We start from the raw sequence: 22,002 nt of genomic DNA, 5'->3' as shown, positions 1-22,002 counted from the left end.
GAAATGTTTACTACATAGCATTCAGAGAACTTAAGATTTATTTGATTTTTCAGGGGCGCTTCAGGATTAACTACTGAATTATATTATTCTATATTATGAATTATAATACCGAAATGTTTACTACATAGCATTCAGAGAACTTAAGATTTATTTGATTTTTCAGGGGTGCTTCAGGATTAACTATATCTACATTATATTCTTCTATCTTCTGCATTATAATACCGAAATGTTTACTACATACCATTCAGAGAACTTAAGATTTAGTTGATTTTTCAGGGGCGCTTCAGGATCAACTATATCTGCATTATATTCTTCTATCTTCTGCATTACAATACCGAAATGTTTACTACATAGCATTCAGAGAACTTAAGATTTATTTGATTTTTCAGGGGCGCTTCAGGATTAACTATATCTGCATTATATTCATCTATCTTCTGCATTATAATACCAAAATGTTTACTACATAGCATTCAGAGAACTTAAGATTTATTTGATTTTTCAGGGGCGCTTCAGGATTAACTATATCTGCATTATATTCTTCCATCTTCTGCATTACAAGCCTCCTACTAGATTTTTTGTGAAAAATATGATCTTTATGAACTTTTGACCAAAAAAATATGAACTTTATGAACTTTTGATTGCGCTTTTTATGAACTTAAATTTACGATAAGTGCACTCAGAAACTGTCCGTGGACACAAAAAGTGGCAGTTGGTGTTTTCATCACTGGTGCCCATATTCTTCTTGTTTTTTTTTTTTTTTGTTTTTTTTTAATGAGTTCAGTTAAATGCGTTTAATTTTTATAAAAGTAGAAAATATAATAGTAAAAAATAGTCTACTCTACTTGTTCCTTTTTTTGGCAAAATATGACGAAATTAAGGACGACTTTCGTTTGTTTACCCTGTTCTGTATCCGCTCAACCTCTCTAGCTGCCTCATCTTCTTCGCGCGTCTTCCGGCTCAAAGCCTCGATCATACTTTGTGACAGGATTATTTCTACAAAGTCTTTGGGATCTATGGCTTCTTTCAGCTTCTCATTAGCTTCTTGAAGAAGCCTTTCTGCTACTTGTCTCTTCTCCTTTTCACCTGACTTTTTCTCAATCAAACCTTTTTCCATGTGTTCAATTGTCTTCTTCTCAGATAACATCCTCTTTTTTTCCTCTTCTTCTCTTGCCTTATTCTCTTCTTCTTCTTTCCTTTTGGACTCCTTTTCAGCCTGTCTAGATCACTCAGCTTCCAGGTGCAGTTTATAGCTCTGGCACGCATTTCGCCCCAAATTCAACAGATCTCTGGTAATAGGGACTATCTCGGGCCTGTTCTCAAACTTCTTTAGAGCGTCAGAGACTATCAGTCTAGAGCATTGAGCATTTTGACTTTCATCAATGATTTTTCCTCGGTCATGATCCGACTCTATGAAGGTAGCAAAGACTCAAGCCAGAAAAAGGAAAAGACTAAAAGATAGCTTAGTACAAGAAGATATAGGGACAGTATAGGAACCAAGTTAGATGTAACAATGTCTTTTTGAATGCAGTTTTACAGTTTGAAAAGGTTTTAAATAAAACTCTTGCACATACATTTGCTTTGCTTGTCCCTTATAAGGAAAAAGACAGCAACCGCAAGTGCTTTCCAGCTGATGACAAGAAAAATATGAACTTTAAGAACCTTTTTTCTAAATTATGAACCATCTAGGTTAAAAATATGAACTTTTTCCATAATTATGAACCCAGTGGGAGGCCTGGCATTATAATACCGAAATGTTTACTACATAGCATTCAAAGAACTTAAGATTTATTTGATTTTTCAGGAGCGCTTCAGGATTAACTATATCTGCATTACATTCTTCTATCTTCTGCATTATAACACCAAAATGTTTACTACATAGCATTCAGAGAACTTAAGATTTATTTGATTTTTCAGGGGCGCTTCAGGATCAACTATATCTGCATTATATTCTTCTATCTTCAGCATTATAATACCGAAATATTTACTACATAGCATTCAGAGAACTCAAGATTTATTTGATTTTTCAGGGGCGCTTCAGGATTAACTATATCTGCATTATATTCTTCTATCTTCTGCATTATAATACCGAAATGTTTACTACATAGCATTCAGAGAACTTATGATTTATTTGATTTTTCAGGAGCGCTTCAGGATTAACTATATCCTAGCCTCCTTCCCTTTCTAACACCATGATATACCCCTAGACTATATCAAAAAGTTTCATTTTGTTGGTTAACGTAAATTTTTTTCTAATCAACAATTACTTCATAATACAAAGTAATGTTAATTAATAAAAATTATATGGGGGCACAGATAAGCAATTGAAGATTTACTTGATTTAGTCTAGTCAATTCGCCAATTAAACATCCTATTTTCAAACAAATACAATTAAGTTGTTGGTCACCGTAATTGTTTTAGTTTATGTTTCTTTAGTTTAGTTTATATTAGTTTATGTAGTTTAGTTTATGTTTTAGTTTAGTTTATATTATGTTTATGTAGTTTATGTGTATGTTTAGTGTTAAATACGTTTAGTTTTATGTATATCCCAGTTCAAATACAAACATGTTTCAATTATAATGGTAAAAAAAAAAGATAGATTGGAATGCACATGCCTTACTCAGTGCCTTCTTCAGAAATTCCTGAAGACCATTTCTTAAGTTTGTAAATAAATTAATTTGAGCGTAAAGAGGGTGCGAAGGCGATGATTGGCTGTCCGAAACTCTCAGATCTTTAGGGTAATTTCTGCTCGCTTAATATCCCTCTATAAATTCGTCTGGAAATGCTTGGTTATCTATTATCTAATATTTCAAAAATACCAAAATTCTATTATCTTTTTTTTTTTTTTTTTTTTTTTACAGAATCGAGGCTATAATTTATTCTTTGCTGTATAATAGGTCAACGCCAACAAATAACTGATTTTTATCTAAAAGAATTCGATCATTATTTACGTCCAAATAGTCTGAATTCTGTGGTACATCTGTGAACTTTTCGAATAATAGAAAATGTACGTTCTTTATATTAACTGAGGTTGCAGGGGAATCAGCTTCAACGCATGACCTTAGTAAGCAAGAGCCACTTGAGGTTGTCTTCATCAGGAGTAATCGACAAATTAACTGAAAGAAACTAACAATTACGATTCTATTACGATTATTTCTTGTTTGAGAAATTTTGTTACAATTTGATAACAATTAATTGCAAAATCCACAATTGCTTCCAATTGTACAATTACTTGATTAAATGGCATTAAACCCTTAGGAGAGAATACTTTAGAGAGACATAGTTTTGATTGAAAATAAGCAATAGTCAAATTAGAAGAAAAATATAAGACATTATAGGATATGGCCCCAAAATTAAGAGAGTCCAATATTTGGATCCAGCAAAAACCTAATTCAGTTGGATCCGAATGTCCTCCTAGCAGAGATGCTTGGCCTAGAGGATCTCCGTATCAGTTGTTCAAATATTATGTCTAACATAATTGTACTTCTTAGAGTAAAACTAAGCGTTCAATTTATAATTTTTTCCGACTTAGGGTGGCAATTTCCATTCTTAACTTGGGTGTAGTTTTCACTTACATTTCAATAATACATCATACAAAACAAAAAACACAACATCATACAAAAAACACAAATCTGTCAAGCTAAAAAAAACAAAAAACACTGCTATTAGGTCTCGTCATGTGCCCAAATAGGGCCCGAGTCCCTGTTGTTGCGCCCCTCTCAGAATCCCATTATATGTCCGCCTATAAAATCTCTTCCTGGTCAGTGACAACCCTAGTCTTACGCAACCCCCATGAAATCCCAAAAGATACTGGGTCACAACTTTTTACTCACAGAAAAACAAGTTTCTTCTTCCTTACAGACTCTTTCCTATCGAGCAAATGCAAAGCCAATTGAATGTTGGTCTCAAAAGATGCGTCAAATTGAGAGTCTGCTTGCAATGCACCAATTAACGACGGCACAAGCTTTTGCCAAATTAGAGTTTGAAACCGACGGCTTTTGCACACATCCTGAGGTAAGTCGGAAAATAAGGAATTCAGTAGCTTTAACATGAAAGAAAGGATGGAGTCAATATCAGCGTTATCAGTTTCCTCGACCATACTAGAAGATAAAGGGTAATTTTGCAATCAAGAATATGGAAGAAAAAGATTCTACACAAAATGCATAATTAGTAGGCTTTATTCCTGTGTATAATCAGTGGCCTTTATGCCCGTGTTTGATACTTAACTTAAGGGTAGTTCAGTTAATTTTCGACTTTAAACATAATCTATAAGCATAAAATTGACAATCTCTAACCATAAAATCAAATCAAAAGTTATGAATCAAAACCTTTGAAACAAGGAAATCGACATCGAATTAATTCACAAAAGCTTTCAGATCTTGAAGAATTAGTCAGATTAACTTGTCGACATACAGTATTTTGAGCATCCTAAGAGATTAGCTGACAAGGATAATCTATTTATAGTAAAGAGAAAAGGAATATTTGTAAAACAGACTCTTTGAATACAAAACTTAGAAAGGAGGTCAATACACAAACACTGAATATGTTTTATTGGGTTAAGCATATATTATTCATTTTTCTGATCTCCCTATGGTATTTTCTTGTCCTCTTTCAACACTACACTTCGTCCTTTACTGTCGCCACTGCCAATAACCATATAATAAAATCCAAAACGTTCAACGCATTGTGAGTCAGGTATTTTTTGGTACTTTGATGAGAGTTGGAAGCTACTCAAGAGAAGCTAGATTTAAGTAAGAAATTCTTTAATTATGTCACAAACGAGGAAACTTTTTGGTAAAAAGACTGAGGAGACGAAAATAGCAGAGAAAAAGGCTAAATTTTGGTTGTGCATATGGTACGCATGTAATCGCCCTTTTACAGGAACAGTGACTTGTTATAAGAAAAAGGAAAAAGAATTTATGTATGACTTACAAAATACCCCCCAAAATGACTGGGGTACACCAAGTGACAGCAAATGTTGGAAAAAAGATTGTTATTCACACAATCATATAGGAACCAGCCACTGAATCTGCTACCAATGTAGGTAATTTTGGGTATATCTAAAGTACTATTTTTTCGAATTGCATTGAAAATTTCTTGCATTGAAAAATTCATAAAGTTCGAAGTTTTATTACCCTTTATCCAATTTTTCGTTTAATTTTGGGCACATCTAAACTGTAATTTTTTCGAATTGCATTTAAAATTCATAAACCTCGATGTCTTGTTACCCTTTGTCCCATTTTTCGTTTAACTTTGGGTACATCTAAACTGCTATTTTTTCAAATTGCATTGAAAATTCATAAAGCTCGAAGTCTTGTTACCCTTTGTCTTATTTTTCGTTTTCTTGTTCCCTTCGTCTATTTTGCTGATTACGATTTCTTTTCTTGTCTTATTAATTTGTTTCTCTTTGCAGTGTTTTTGGTCTCCATAATACAAAATTACATGTTCCTAGCATGTTATTGTATTTCCTTGCAAGTTCATTCTCTACGGTTTCTATTTCGTGTTCTTTATTATACTCCCCTGTTTTGTTCCTTTATTTAGAAGTGGGCGATAATTTATTTTATCTTATCTAAAGGCCTTATCCCTCTGATGACGAAAAAAAATTATTTTTCTTCCAGCAGAGAAACAAGGTCATATATGCCTTATTCAACACAATTAAATCACAAACAATTGATAATAAAATAGTTGAGTACAACGCGTTTAATGAAAGGGAGAAGTCAGTTACAACTTTTGGTATAACAATACTGTATAGTTTCCCAAAATTTTTTTTAGAAAACTTTTACTTTCTACTCAGTATACACATAAATCCATTTTTCGAATTTTTAAAACGAATACCTTTTTCTAATCTCAGCTCAAATTTTCAAACATGGGTAGAGAATCACTGTGAAGCACAAAGTAGACACACGAGCATGACCCACAAGAAAAGAATAAAAATTGACACAAAACAAAAATGTCATGCGCAACAACACAATCGAGTAATCCAAGGATTAATTATCTGACATTTCTTGGATTCCGCTTAATTAATTTCTTTTTGGGCAAAAGAAGCAAAAATTTATATATTCAAATCGAACAGTAAATATTCCACTTAAACATATAAGTTTAACCTAAAAGAAAATAATACCGACTTACCTCTCTTCAATGTCATTTATCTTGACACAAAGAAATTGTACAATTGGGATTACTTCGTTAAAAGAGTTTGAAGGAAAAGTATTCGCTGATTCTGTCCAAGAACTTCTATTATCTTCCTTTGCCTTCGAGTCTGACTTAAACTCTACAAGAATTTTTTTTTTCTTACAAGGATACAAATTACATGAATCAGTTTTTTACAACAAAATGAACCAAATACCATCCAATTTTTTCCCTATCGGAATTCACATCTCTCATTGATTGGTATTTGATAAGACTGGCTGAATTGGAAAATGGTTTGAATGTTTGGTGAAACCCTCCCCACACATAAATTCAAGAGCACAGGAATGAACCAAAATTTTTTTTTTTTTAAGAATTTGTTGAAAATTCTAGATATATGATTCAAGACCAGTTGCTAACCAAACCAATATTGCCTACAAAATTCCAAATATCTATTTTTTTCTAAACAAAACTGATTTTAAGCAATTTTTTTCTCTAAACCAAATTTAGTTTTCTAAGGAAAGTAAAGAGCGAAGTTGAAACTTAAAACAAACAAAAATTATTGCTTCACAGTCTTTCTAACATATCGATAAAACTAGTGCAATTAAACCAACTGATAATATTTCTGTATGTTTGTATGATTATAGTTTTCTAAGGAAAATTTAGTTTTCTAACGAAAGTAAAGAGCGAAGTCGAAACTTAAAACAAACAAAAAATATTTCTTCACAGTCTTTCTAACATATCCTTAAAACTAGTGCAATTAAACCAACTGATAATATTTCTTTATGTTTGTATGATTATAGTTTTCTAAGGAAAATTTAGTTTTCTAAGGAAAGTAAAGAGCGAAGTCGAAACTTAAAACAAACAAAAATTATTGCTTCACAATCTTTCTAACATATCCTTAAAACTAGTGCAATTAAACCAACTGATAATATTTCTCTATGTTTGTATGATTATAGAAAATTAGCGCTTTACTGAAAACAAAAATTAATATAGGAGTTTTGGTACTGTAAAATCAAACCGATTACAGACACTTTTTGAAAAAAAAATGAAGCATTTTAGGATTGTGGCTAAATTTTTGTTTTCGTGTAATTTGGTATCACTTCTGCACAATGAGTTCAGTCCAATAATTGGATCTTGTTTTGGTTCTGAAAAGGACATTTCATGATTAGTTTGTAGACAAGTTCGAAGTGAAGTGTTATCTGATGAATCAACTCATTATATGTGTGTGCTGTTTAATGGCTTTGCAGTTAGTAAAATAATGTTTATTTTAATTCCTAAGTTTTAGGATAATTTTAATTGTACAGAGGAACTTACTGATATCACAGCTGCTGTAATACTTTGAAAAGCATTATAGAGTAGTTTGTTGTTGTCAGGCTACGTACTCACTTTTGACTCCTAAATCAACAATCTTGTTTTATATACTGAGCTTTGAGTGTTCTCAGTAAAGCGCTAGTTTTCTATAATCATACAAACATTACATAGGGCAATCTCATCAGTTGGTTTATTTGCAGCAGTTTTATCGATATATTAGATAGACTGTGAAGCGATAATTTTCGTCCGTTTTAAGTTTCAACTTTGCTCTTTTTTTCCCTTAGAAAAACTTTGTTTTTAAAATTAATCTTTGCCTGTATTTAATTTCAATTTAATGTAGAAGCAACACTTCCATGATCTGGAGGGGGCAGCCCCTCACCCTCTTGTAAAGAATAACTTCAGTTCGTTTAAAGTTTTAATGCTACTCCTAACTTTTTTTAATTTAGTTTTTGACGGTTTTAAAATAATACAAGGAAATCCCCATCCCCCCTTCTGAAATATCTCCTGGAAAGTTCCCTCAGGAACTTTCCTTCCCATGAAAAAGTCCTCCCGTGGAAAATCCCCCCTTGCAAAAATCCCACCCTAAAAATGTCCAAACATTTCCAGTAACCAATACTAGGCTATATCTGAAACTCTTCCTTAGGAGAGTATGGGAACCAAAAGAAACAATGAATTGACGAATTAGAATAACTTGATTTAATTTTTTTGTTTAAAACACTAAAAGAAAATGTAAAAAAAATGAAGTAATTTTCTCTCTCTCTCTCTCTCTCTCTCTCTCTCTCTCTCTCTCTCTCTCTCTCTCTCTCTCTCTCTCTCTCTCTCTCTCTCTCTCTCTCTCTCTCTCTCTCTCTCTCTCTCTCTCTCTCTCTCTCTCTCTCTCTCTCTCTCTCTCTCTCTCTCTCTCTCTCTCTCTACTGATACGGTCATACTACTGATTCTGCAAGCTTTTGCAATTCTGCTTTTCAAGAAATCAGATTGCCTTAATTCTCTCTCTTAGTCCTAATTCTAATTATACTATTTGATAAATGTGACACAGAAAAAATAAAAGCTTTCGGCTTTATTCTTAAAAAAAACTTCGGTTTTTCGAGTATTTTCAACTTTAGAAATTTTTTATGAAGAAAAAAGACAAAAAAACAGGGCTGTTCAGAAGAAGAAAAAACCTCAGAATGTATTCTTGACATGAGAACAACCGACAATTTACCCAGTGAAATTGAAACTTTGTGGGTCCTAAGTGACAGAAATTGGACCTATAGAAACCCGATGGGTAAAGTATATTTTTTTGAAATAGATAGCATTCATGGGGTTCAATTTTTTTTTAACGACTAAGCTAGTAAATTTTTTAAAGTTAAAAGATCGTATATATATTTTAGAAGGGAGTAAATTAAAGCTTTACATTTTTCTGCGAAGTGGATTTGATAAAGTTAATGAAAGGAAGCAAGAAAATCTGAAATTCTAGTTTTTCAAATGTATACGCAGAATGCGTAGTCAGTCTAGTCACTGGACGACCAAAAAATGGTCAACGGTACAGTTATTTCCAAACAAAATTTCCACTATGATTTACGAAATAGTTATTTCCAAAATGTACAAAATTTTCCTCTTTTTGCTCATTTTTCTTTATTTACACTCAATTAAGGTGGATGACTTGAAAAACTGCTCAGTTCACGTGAAAACCATTTTAGACCGTTCTAAATCTGAAAAAATAAGCTGACGTATTTCAGAAAGTAAGGAAATATGGTTGTTTGACATTTCGAGGATTTGGGACTTATATCTTGATAACTCTACTATCCTTCTATGAATATTTGATTGAGACTCCAGGCCTATTCATATATTCGAAAGTACTTTCCATACAAATGTGCGAAAGTGGGAATTTTATGAAAGTGGGGAGTACCATAGAGAGAATGCATCCTCTGTAACATAAATAATTTCTTAGACCATAGGGGAGAAACACAAAAATTGTTTTTAAACGTATCAAAAATTTGTTTATACATATTTTTCTGACGTTTTTACGAGTCAGACAAAAAATTCGGGGTGAGGGGGACACACCAGTAGCCCTCCCCCCTCTGTGGAGGAAGTCTTGTTTAGTGCCACGGAGAAGTTCGGCATAAAATAAACACGGAATAAAACCCGATGCTGTTTTTTCTTATTAAAAAGAGAGTTCTTCTTTTATTAACCTTACCCATAAGTGTATATGCTTCTGAGGAAGAAGGGATTACACATGTAAACTCTTTCTGAGGAGTTTAATTGCATAAGGAAAGTTAGTCTTTGCAAGAAGATTGCCTTCTCTTTCAAAATAATACAAAACTTCGAGCTTTAGCATACCTTTGTTTTTTCAAGGGATCGGGCAAATGCTAGGTACCCCTATAGGCACCTATAATTTCACTCTTTGCATAACTTGTTTGGGACTTCAGGACAAGTGTAGAGAACGAGCAATGGGGAAACTTCAAAATGAAGACAACTAAATGGTTTTTGATTCCAATGGACCAGAATTTGTTTGATTCTGCGTTTGAGTAAATTAAAGTATGACCTTATATTAATTTTACAAATATAGTTTTATATTCAATGGCAAAAATGGATTCTTGTTTGATGGAACCAACAGTTTTTTTATGGAAGTTGCAAAAATTGTATCTTCAAACACTCACTGAGATATCGGACAAAGGATTTGAGGGATTGGCAAAGGACAGCTTCAGTCCTCTGTCTTAATTCTGGACTTCTTCTCTTAACTTCTATTAATTCAATCATGATAGTGCAGAGCTCCGTAATTCCTTTAGCAGTCCATTTACAATGACAAGGCTCTATGCAGTTTAAAGCAGTGAGTATCTATAAAATTAAACTAAATTTACGAGAAATAAAAAACTCATTTTAGCTAGCACCAACACCTTGACCCAGAAACAATAATGCTATAGATTGTCGGGAGCTTTAAAATGAATTTTCTATATAGCAGTCTGAATTCCCCTTACTTTACAAATATAGTCATATTGAATTTGAAATCTAATAAGGAAATTGAAAGATTTTAACATTTAAAGTTGATAAAGAAGTGAAAACTATTTCTAAATAGCGAAATTCTGAGCACCCGGAAAAACCCTTTTTTTTAACTGAAGTAAAGAGCGACATTAAAACTAAAAATAGCAGAAATTCACCAGAAATATACCTCCATCTTTACAATAGTGTTTGACTATAACTTTGCTTTAACTTTAAAATAGTACAAATATGCAAATTGATGATTGCAAGTATTTTATCCACTGATCACCTTTACAAACTAAGAATTTCATTGTTTAAAGAAAATAAAAATAAATAAGCCCTCTCTTCCATTTTTGAAGCATTATGATAAAAAAATACAATTTTTATCAGAATGATATTGAATTAGGGCGCTCAAATTTTTATCACAATACTTCAATATTCATAAACTAAAGCTTCTGCTATAGGATGGACGCTCTCAGCCCCACAGCATCCGAAGTTTTCCCTTAGTCCAAATAAATTCCTCTACAAGAAAGGAAATCCAGGGTTAAATAGTCTCTCCATACTTATTTGAAGCACCTCTCATTGAAAATTTAAAAGTGAGGATCAAAAATGTACTTTTGAGGGTTCAAACGTCCTTCCCTCCCTGAAAAAAAATCAGTTACCTTCACCCTAACAATTAGTACGGATCGTTCAAGCCTCTATAGCCTTTAGTTCTAATGGATAAACGGTCTACGATAAAACTTCATTTTTATCCTTTTTATCAGCTGACAAATTTTTAGAGACGACTGCACCACCGTGTTCCATTATGGCCCTGAAACTGGAAAGCTACTTAAGCTTTTCAGTAATTCGAAGCCATCTGGCTATCTACGAATTTTCCATCAATAGCATTTTCGGTCTATTCTGGCCAAAATTGTTATTTTATGGGGGAAATGTCATAAATCATCACTTTGTTGTGCCACCATCCCATTTGCTACTTAAGAAGACTAAAATAAAAATGTTTGTTTGAATGAGCCCTCTCCTTATAATCTACAACCCCTAGTCAATGCAATAACCCTGAGAGAAAAACTGAAAAAAACAACAGGCATCCCTGACCATCTTTTCCAACAAAACTTTTCTAGATGGATTCTAGATAGGTTTTGACACACATAGAATTTCATTGTGGAATTTTCATCAAGATTGCCATAGTTTTTGGAGATATTTTCCAAATTTTCCAAAACCCGGCAGATTTTCTGATGCTAGCACTTTTGACTTTTAAACATATTGAGTTCTACATATTTGGAATGAACATAAAAAGAAATTTTTTAAAGCATATATTGCTATCAAAATTCTTTGTTTTACATTTTTAGTTACTATTGACAAGGTTTGCACTTCGCTTTTAGTTCATTGCCTCGAATTGTTTGAGCATACTTCTACTATAAAGTTAGACAATTTATGGCTTAAGGTTTCTGTGCTTGTTTTGGGGAATTGTTTTTTCTGCATTCTATGGTTTTAATGATTCAACGTAAGACGACAATTTTGCCGTCATTCGAAACTGAGAATTAGCTTTATGCACCGACTGAAATTAAATTATTGAATTTAATTTGGTTATTTTTATAGACTGCAAAATACGTGAAAATTAGTTATAAGTCGTTGAAAAACACAGGATTTTCTAATTTATTGCCAAGTGTAGGTCATACTAAAAAAAAAAATTGTAAGCAATATCATAATTCTGGATCGATGAAGGGATAGATCTGAAACTAAAGAATTCAACGATATAAGCATGTTGTCCTTACGGTGCAAGTTACAGCTGTGGACTTGTCACAAAACAGAATGTTTCAGAAGGAACACATACCTGTAAGACGGTTTTCGCATGACGCTAGTGACATACCTGCTAGTATGAGGGATGAGCTTCTAAAAATTGTTTGGCAACTCTGACGTAAGAATTCTATTGAGATTAAAGGATAAAAACACTAAAGAGATATACAAAAATAGCCATATAAACTTAAGGGTAAGAGTGTCAACTTCCCGTTCCCTCTCGAAAAAACGACCTTTTTGACGGTTTTTGCATTAAGCTAGTGACATACCTGCTAGCATGAGGGATGAGCTTCTAAAAATTGTTTGGCAACTCTGAGGTAATAACTCTATTGAGATTAAAGACTAAACACACTAAAGAGATATACAAAAGTAGGTATATATACTTAAGCATATGAGTGTCAACTTCCCGTTCTGACTCTGACGTAAAAATTCTATTAAGGTCAAAGGCTAGAAAAAAAAGAAATATATAAAAATAGTATTTAAACTTTAGCATAAGAGTGTCAACTTCCCGTCTCCTCTCCAAAAAATGAACCCCAACTTTTACGTTTTGCTCTATTATTACAAAAACCTTCCTTTCTACCTCTCTCCCTCCCTTATCCTAAGTTACTGCATTCGTACCTGGCCTAAAAGATGGGCAGGGAGCTGGTGAGCTCCTTAGAACTGCCCGGAAAGCCCCTCCCTCATCCCATGGGAATTTAACGAAATGAACATTAGAAAGCATTAGAAAGACTCCACATTAGAAAGTAACATTAGAAAGGCTAAAACGCAAAGTTCTGATTTAAAAGGTGGTTGCTAAAGACTATAAAAGAGCTGGACCTTCACTCCCAAAATCCACTATTTGGAATTATATTTCGCTTTTGAAGAAAATGCAATTTCATGTTCTTTTCTGCATTAAGCGGGTAGCTTGTATTAATCATTTACAACGAAAATGGAAATCACTTGCACATAATTGAGCTGCAGTCCCTATTTCAGACTAAATAGCCGTGGATCATTCCCTCTCCTTATAACTGTGCCAGCGGTCTGGATTAGGATAGAAGCAAACAAAATACGCACTACTCCCCAGCCTTTAAAAAATATACAACAAAGTCAATCGAAATATAGAACAAAGTAAATCAAAATATATTCATTGGTGTATTATTTTCTATTCAGAGGAAAACCATTAAATAGCTCGTATTAAGCATTGGATGCGAGAGCTAGCCAAGTGTCGGGTAATAGATCGCAAAATATTTACAATCCAAAATTAACACTGAAAATTCAATGAAACTTTTGTTTCTTTTTAAAAAATAAATCCCCCAAGTGAGAGGATTCTTCATTATTCTCATGGATTAACTATCTTGGACATACAGCAGATACTTTAGAAAAAGCCTTGGAAAATTCGAGTACAAATATGCAAAGAATGAATCATCAGAAACTACAAATTTAGCAGACATGATGTCTGTTGAAGTAGCATCAGTATGATGTGGCTGATGCTACTTTGCTTAACCAGAAAAAAGGTACTGATTGGAAAGGAATCATTTATTGAAAGACGCAAGACAGAAGGATAACGTGGCTTGGTAGATCACCTTTAATGTAGATGGCATGCAATTCTGCTGGTCATTAGGAATTCACTTTGATTTGGCTTTTTTTCAGTTTTTCGAAGACTAGCATTCCAATTTTTTTCATTGCAAATCATCTATTTTCTATATTTCATTGTAAATCATCCATTTTTTGTAGTTTTGCAAATCATCTAATCCATAATTTATCTGTTGATGGGACTTAGGATAAAATTATATATGGTATTTGTCCTACCTTAAGATTTATATTTCAAGTAAAAGCTTTATTGTTATTATTTTTATGCGTTTAGCCTTTTAATTTCTTTGAATAAAGGCCAAATTGAAACTCACTCTAAAAATTCCATTTTGAAAAACGTCGATATTTTGTCGTTGTACGGAGCTCGTCATGCTCAAAATCTGACTCGTCAACCAAAATTCATCATCATCAACTGGGTCAAAATCGCTAACATAAAGTCTGTTGTCTTTCAGCAAGGCCTGAATAGAAACAAAGATTCTGAATCAAAAGAAACAGAAGGCTGTTGAGATGCACACACAATATTATTTACTTCCCCTCTTAGTCAACCCATTTTCTGCTAAACGTATTAAGTGGTTATTGGAATTCTAGTATGTCCGGGCTAGGTTTTGGCACTAGCCTTTAAAATTTTACAGATTAAAAGAGGAGACAACAACAAAATATATTCTCTTAAAAAGAGAAAAGGGATGAAAAATAACAACAAAACTAAAGCGAAATTAAAAGAGGAGACAACAACAAAATATATTCTCTTAAAAAGAGAAAAGGGAGGAAAAATAACAACAAAACTAAAGCGAAATTATAAAACATAGTACAAACACAAAATTGATGCAAAACACTTAATATAATTATTACTTTAAAACAGAGGTGTTTAGTTATATATATATGGTGTTTATATGCTGCAATGCATATGTCAGTGGCAGCATTGGAATCCATGATGCTAAATATCACCTATCGACCCAAGAATTACTTATCCAAAGTGGGAGGTCGAAAAATATACTCTACATGCCGGTAGAAAATTCACTGGAGTTGTTTTATTTCTGCTAGGGAAAAAAATAAGTTAAAAAGGCGCAGGCAAAAAAACTTGGAATTACGCATGCGATATACAATTCCTGTGCTTTTTAAGTCTGACTTGATTATTTATTGTAATTTCTGGTCGTTTTGGGTTTCTATGCTTATTGATAATGTTTTATATTCGTTTTACTTTTGAATTATTAATTGTTTTTATTTCTGCTCGTCTTTGGTTTAATGTAGCTTAATGCTCTTTTGTGAAAATTTTTCTTTTAACTGATTACAGGGAAAAGCCAAAATTATGAAGGGAAATATCTGAAACCCAGATGGCTAGAGAAAACAGGACACATGGAACAATATGCCAAACTAAAAACTCTCGCTTGCCATAACAAAACCAAATAAACAAAAATCATTTCTTATAAACGAAAATCAACTACTTAAGCCATTTTGCAGCAGAACTAGGCGTTTTCTGCCTCACCCACTGGCGGATCCAGGGGGCTTGGAGGGGGGGACACCAGCCTCCCTAAGATTTTTCTGGTGCTTATTTTAGTTAATTTAGTAATTCCAATTTTAGCTCTTTTCCAAGCACCAGTATTAGCACCATCCTTTGATGAACCTAACAATTTGTATAAAAAAGAAAAAAGAATCAGTTGGTTGAGTAATTTGTAGCATCACTAATTTATTATAAAGCGTAAAAACCAACTGTTCAAAACTCTTTAAAGCGTTAACTCAACTCTTCAAAGTATAAAAACACGCATAAAAAAAACTGTTTAGTGAAAAAAAAATCTCCCATCGCAGTCGATTCAGAAGCACTAACTATTATGTCGGCTTAGCTTAATTGTAGAAGTTCATGCGAAAACAATTTCATGGGAATTTAAGAAAAGAGCTTTAAACCACTCAAAAGTGGCTAAAATTTTTTTTAGATAAAACGTAGTTTATGCGAACCGCATATTGATAAGACATCTTTGGACAACTTGGAAATTTTTGGCGTTGTTTTAGATTCCTGTTCCCACCAAAACGTCACCCTTTCCCCTGAAAAATAAGCTGTTGAATACGTGTGCTTCCACCCATTCTGATATCTGCATAGACTCATGCTATTAAAGCCGCGAAAGCAATCACACAGAGATCATTGCAAAGAGACAACTTACAAAGGACCCTGATTAAATAGATAAAGAACTCCGTCACCATATATTTTTTTATTATAGAAACACCTGAAATTATAGTTCAACGGTACCTTTGCTACTGTAGATGTGGGCATTTTAATAGCTTAATTAAAAAAAACTTTTTCCACAAAATAAGTTTTTCAAAGAAAAATTAAAGAACTCCATTAAACCAAAAATGAGCAAAAATAAAATAAAAAAATCTACCAAGCGAGAAACTACCACAAATCAGCATCGATAAATAAATGAAACCCAAAACGAACAGAAATTACAATAAATAACCGAGGCAAACTCAAAACGAGCAGAAATTACAATAAATAACCGAGTCAACCTCAAAACGAGCAGAAATTAACATGAGTAGGGCTCAAAACCCCTATGCCTTCCCAAGACCAGAACAAAATTTGCACTTTACTGAAAAAAATCCAAATGAATGTGCATTGTCAGTTTACTAAGCAAATACTGATATTTAGTAATCAAAATGTTAATATTATTTGATCTATTAAAGTTATAAAAGTAAAAACATTTATATTTCTTCAGTAAACTGCAAATTATGTTCTGGCCTTGGGAAGGCATAGGGGTTTCGAGCCCAACTCAAGTTAATTTCTGCTCGTTTTTTAGCTTGATTCGGTTATTTATTGTAATTTCTGCTCGTTTTGGGTTTCCTTTATTTATCGATGCTGATTTGTGGTAGTTTCACGGTTGGTAGATTATTTGATTTTATTTTTGCTAATTTTTGGTTTAATTTTTTTTTTGGGGGGGGGGGGAGTGGCAGTAATGTATGAACTAAACAATGCGGATATGAGTCTCTTCAAAATAATGGTCAAATCTTTTGAAAGATCGTCTCTTATGAGTTGTGCCATTGAGGTAAACCTGCTTATATTATAATTTTTATACAGATTTATCCCCATCAAGGTTACTCGCAATGAAGGCCTCATGGAGGAGCTCTGAGAACCGCTAGAAACAAATGGCAATAGGTCGAAATTGCACTTCAGTTGGAGAATATATTTTGATGTGGGACAAATTCCTTCCGAAATATTTCGGCAACAAAAAAAAAGAAGAAAGTCATTGTAATTGTAACTATGAAATCTGTTAGGAAGAGAACTAAAATGGACATACCAAATTAAAAAATGAGACTAGGCACTGGTAAATTTAGGTTTAATTAGCTCTAAGGTAAATTTTCGTAAGTTAAGGTAAATTTAAGTTCCTGATAAACTAGGTAAAATCAAGGTAAATTAATTTAACTAGGAGGGAAACATAAAGTTTAAGTCTTAAACGGACACACAAATTTCAATAATTAGACTAGTGGCTGGTAAACTTAGCTTCAAGGTAAATTTTGTATGTTAAGGTAATTTTAAATTCATGGTAAAATAGGTAAAATAAAGGTAAACTAATATAATTAGGAAATCTGCAAAGAGGGGAGCTTAAACAGACACACAAAATTAAATAATGAGACTAGTGGCTTGTAAATTTAGCTTAATTTACCTCTAAGGTTAATTTTGGTAATTTAAATTTACGATAATTTAGGCAAAATTAAGGTAAATTAATGTAACTATCAAAACCGTCAAGAGGGGAGCTACAATAGACACACAAAATTAAATAATGAAACTAGTGACTGGTAAATCTAGCTTTAAGGTTAATGTTCATAAGTTAAGGTAAATTTAAATTCATGGTACATTAGGTAAAATTAAGTTAAATTAATGTAACCATGAAATCTGTTTAAACAGAAACTAAAGCGAAAAGACAAAATTAAGTAATGAGACTAATGGCCGGTAAATTTAGCTTTGATTTAGCTTTAAGGTAAATTTAGGTAAATGGAGGTAAATTTAAATTAGCAGTAAGGTAAGCTTAGCTTTAAATTTAGCTTTTTATTTTTTTTTTTTTTATTTTTTTTTTTGTTGGGTTTTTTTATTTTTTTTTTTTGGTTTAATGGAGTTCTGTAATTTTCTTTGAAAAAATTATTTTGTGGAAAAAGTTTTAATTAATTTGTGTTCGTTTTATATTGACATAGTCTTTTCAGGAAAAAAGAAAATAATTCTTTAAATCTGTTCGTTTTTCTAATAGTTTACAGTCTGTTTACAGTCTGTCTATAGTTTACAGTCTGTTTACTTTCTTTGATAGCTTGGATACACTTACGCTATTTTGATTTTGTTAAATTTTAAGAGCAGAAGTAGCCCCGAAAATTTGAACATAATACCCTCAGTCGTTCTTGGGATATTGCTGAGATGCCTTATTGGGAATTAGCATTAACACAGTGCATTTTAATTTAATGGGAGGGTGGGCGTTGGAGGGGGATTAGTTGCCCTCCAATCACTTTCAACTATTAAAAAGGGCACTAGCCCTTTCTATTTTCAATCGAATGAGCCCTTTTCGAAGTTCCTAAGACAACTCCTTCGATACGAAGTGCCCTGGTCTAAAAAAATAAAATAAATAAAATAATAATACATTGTACCCACATCAATCTTTACAATAAAAATGTCAAGCCTTCCAATCACTTTTAAAAAGGGCACTATGCTTTTCAATTTCCAGTTAATTGGGCGCTTTTTGAAGTTTCTACGACAACGCTATCCATAGAATTCGTATATAACCTCAGGGTATAAATTAAAACACCGGCCCATTGGGATGTGAGGGAGTTGTCTTCCTAAATGTACTAATTTCTAGTAATTTCAACTATTGTGAACAAAATGGGTATCTCAAAATTTTGATTGAATGTGTTTGGGGAAATTTTGGGCGTGAGAGGGGTGTTAGTTGCTCTCCAATCACTTTCAACTATTAAAAAAAGCACTAGCCCTTTAAATTTCCAGTCAACTGAGCCCTTTTGACGTTTCTATGACAACGCTTTCAATAAACCTTATATGCCCCAGGGCATAACTTAAAACTCTTTCCCTGAGGACTGGGAGGGAGGTTGACATCCTCAAAGGACTAATTTCTAGAACTTTCAACTACGTTGAAGAAAATTGCAATCTCAAAATTTTGATCGGATGTGTTTGGGGAAATGCTGGGCATGAGAGGGGGGTTAGTCCCCCCCCAATCACTTCCGACTATGAAAAAGAGCACTAACCCTTTCAATTTCCAATCGAATGAGTCCTTTTTGAAGTTTCTACGACAACACTTTCTATAAAAACCTTAAATGCCCCAGGGCATAACTTACAACCCTTGACCTGAGGGCTGTGAAGGAGTTGTCATCCTCAAAGACATAATTTCATTGAACAAAATGGCTATCTTAAAATTTTGATTGGATGTGTTTGGGAAAATGGTGGGCGTAAGAGGGGGGTTTACTGCCATCCAATCCCTTTCGACCAATAAAAAGGGCACTAGCCATTTCAATTTCCATCCAAATAAATCCTTTTGAAAGATTTTCCAACAAGGCTCTCTATAAAAAACCTTATGTGCCCCCAGGGCACAACTTCCAACTCTGCCTTGATAGCTGCGAGAGGAGATTCAGTCTCAAAAAGATAATTTCCAGAGAGGTGTTAGTTATCCTCCAATTAATTTCGACTGTTAAAAAGGGCACAAACCCCTCTAATTTCCAATCGAATGAGCCCTTTTTAAAGTTTCTACAATATCACTATGTATAAAAACCTTATATGCCCCCAGGGCATACCTTACAACCCTTGCTGCAAGGCCATCGGAGGGGGTTATCATCCTCAAAGATCTAATTTCTAAAACTTTTAACTACGTTGAAAAAAATGGCTACCTAAAAATTTTGATTGTATGTGTTTGGGGAAAGGGTCGGCGTGAGAGGGGGCTAAGTGCCCTCCAATTACTTTCGACTATTAAAAAGGGCACTAGCCACTTCAATTTCCAATCGAATGAGCCACTTTTCCAGTTTCTCTGACAAAACTTTCAATAGAAACCTTATATACCCCCAGGGTATAGCTTGTAACCCATGCCCTGAGGGCTTTAAGTGGCTTATCATCCTCAAAGACTTAAGTTCCAGATCTTTTAACTATGTTGTACAACATGGCTGTCTCAAAACTGTTATTGAATCTGTTTGGATAAATGGTGAGCGTGGGAAGGGGTTAGTTACTCTAATAACTTTCGACTATTAAAAGGGCATTATCCATTTCAATTTTCAGTCAGATGAGCCCTTTTTGAAGTTTCTGCGACCACAATTTCTATAAAACCTTATATGCCCCCAGGGAATAACTTAAAGCCCGAGCCCTTAGGGCTGTTTGGGGGTTGTCATCCTCAAAGACCTCGTTTCCAAAATTTCAACTATGTTGAATAGAATGGCTATCTCAAAATTTTGATTGGATGTTTGGGGAAAAGGTGGGCGTGAGAGGGGGTTAGTTGCCCTTCAATCACTTTTGATTATTGAAAAGGGTACTAGTCGTTTGAATTTCAAATTGAACGAGACTCTTTTAAAATTTCTACGACAACACTCTCTATAAGAACCTTATATGACCCCAGTGCACAACTTACTGCTTTTGCCCTGAGGGCCAAGGGGGAGTGTCCTCCTCAAAAACATAATTCCTATCAGGAAATCATCTACACTGAACAAAATGGCTATCTCAAAATTTTGATTGGAAGTGTTTGGGGAAATGGTGGGCGTGGAAGGGGTGTTAGCTGCATTCTAATCACTTTCGACTATTAAAAAGGGCACTAGCCATTCCAATCGAATGAGCCCTTTAAAAGTATCTACGAAAACTTCTTCGATACGAAGTGCCCTGGTTTGGAAAAAAAAAACAAAAATGAATAAATAATAGAGTGTGCCAACATCGTTCTTTACTTGGGTAGCGCGATTGCGCTGCCTATGATAACAAGCTATACGTGAATAATAAAATAGGCTCTTCAAGAGCACGTCAGAATACGGAGTGACACTGGCTAATCTTCCATGCATCATAGACCAAAACGTTTGGCCTAAATAAGTAGAAAATCAAGTAAAAATCTTCAATAGTCAATCAGTTTAGAGCTATTTGAGACCTAATTACATAGCCTCAGTCTCCAAGTCAAAATTCAAAAAAGTAGCGTCATTCTACATTCATGCCTGTGAGGCAAGGCCTCAGTGAAGAAACAATGCTTCAATGTACATTTTCTAAATTTCAATTTAAAGCCGTCTATAATTACAGTCAAAAGTGCTGAAGGTGCCAAATCTGCTTCTACACATCTAGCTGCTTTGCAATGCACATAATACTTCTTAAATTGCATTACTAGCTTTAAACAAAATGTAATACCAGTGTTCCAGAAATGCTCCACTCCGTCAACGATTTGTTGTTACTAGAAAAACCTGCTCTGAAAATATTTAAGACCTTATGGCGCAGTTCACACGGTGGGGTCCTCAGCAATCCATGTTGGGAAACCAGCAACTCTGCAAAAGTTACAAATAAAAAATTATCTTCATACCATCTTTCATAGAGAAGACTTACTGACAAAAAAAGTAGAAACCCACAACCAATTGAATTTATAGACACGCCCTATTCTCGCCTTTTGTCATTAGCGGTAATTTAATAGTAATCCATAAAAGCTTGCTATAAAATCCTTTGGTTTCAGAAAAGACAAAATCACGTCCCAGAAGTCAGAAATACTCATCTATTTTGCCATCTAGATTAACTGAAATTTTTCATAAAAAAAAAAAAAAAAAAAAAAAAAAAAAAAAAAAAAAAAAAAATTGCAAATGGAAACACTGATATCAGCATTGCCTTCATGCCTAAAAGTTGTCATTTTTTACTTCCGACTGGTAAGTGCTCTCCCCCTAGACATGAGTCAACGGATTTAATTATATTCTTTAGTAAAACGTAGTTGCTTTCACAAAAATATGCAAAATTACATAACAAAAATCCGCCAAATCTTAAGTATATAAGTAAATCTTAAATAAAAAGGACATCATGTCCTTACATGAAAATAATTATAATCAGAGCTTGGATTTCTTTAAATAGGACTTTTCAAGACAGGGTGAGATAGCATGCAATTAGCCCCATCTGTCTCCTCTTTTTGTCATTTAACTACCAAATTCTTGATTCTCTGATGACCAAACATAGATTTTAAGCTAATAAAAGAACTTAAGTCTTAGTCTACCAAACTTCTATCTATTCACTATTCAAAACTAAGGGATCTAATTTGGATACAATCACAGTCTTCT

At 33.5% G+C, this 22,002-nt stretch overlaps 1 protein-coding gene across 3 annotated transcripts in view; it reads right to left on the bottom strand.

Moving 5' to 3' along the window:
• Positions 1 to 22,002, bottom strand: part of LOC148953946 (brefeldin A-inhibited guanine nucleotide-exchange protein 3-like) — a 143,256-nt gene that overhangs the window by 105,250 nt on the left and 16,004 nt on the right. For all 3 annotated transcript variants that reach the window (XM_089086859.1, XM_089086860.1, XM_089086861.1), the window contains exons 3-7: positions 21,098 to 21,231; positions 14,073 to 14,216; positions 10,077 to 10,254; positions 6,127 to 6,268; positions 3,831 to 4,097 (exon numbers count right to left, since the gene is read on the bottom strand). In XM_089086859.1, coding sequence (XP_088942985.1) covers positions 3,831 to 4,097; positions 6,127 to 6,268; positions 10,077 to 10,254; positions 14,073 to 14,216; positions 21,098 to 21,231 — 865 coding nt within the window. The remainder of the gene's footprint in view (positions 1 to 3,830; positions 4,098 to 6,126; positions 6,269 to 10,076; positions 10,255 to 14,072; positions 14,217 to 21,097; positions 21,232 to 22,002) is intronic.

This window comes from Artemia sp. Qi Xiang Cuo, chromosome 3, assembly GCF_049724085.1.
Source record: "Artemia sp. Qi Xiang Cuo chromosome 3, ASM4972408v1, whole genome shotgun sequence".
NCBI classification, from domain to species: domain Eukaryota; kingdom Metazoa; phylum Arthropoda; class Branchiopoda; order Anostraca; family Artemiidae; genus Artemia; species Artemia sp. Qi Xiang Cuo.
Note: the sequence above shows the minus strand (reverse complement) of the source record. Positions and strands in the feature narration are given on the sequence as shown.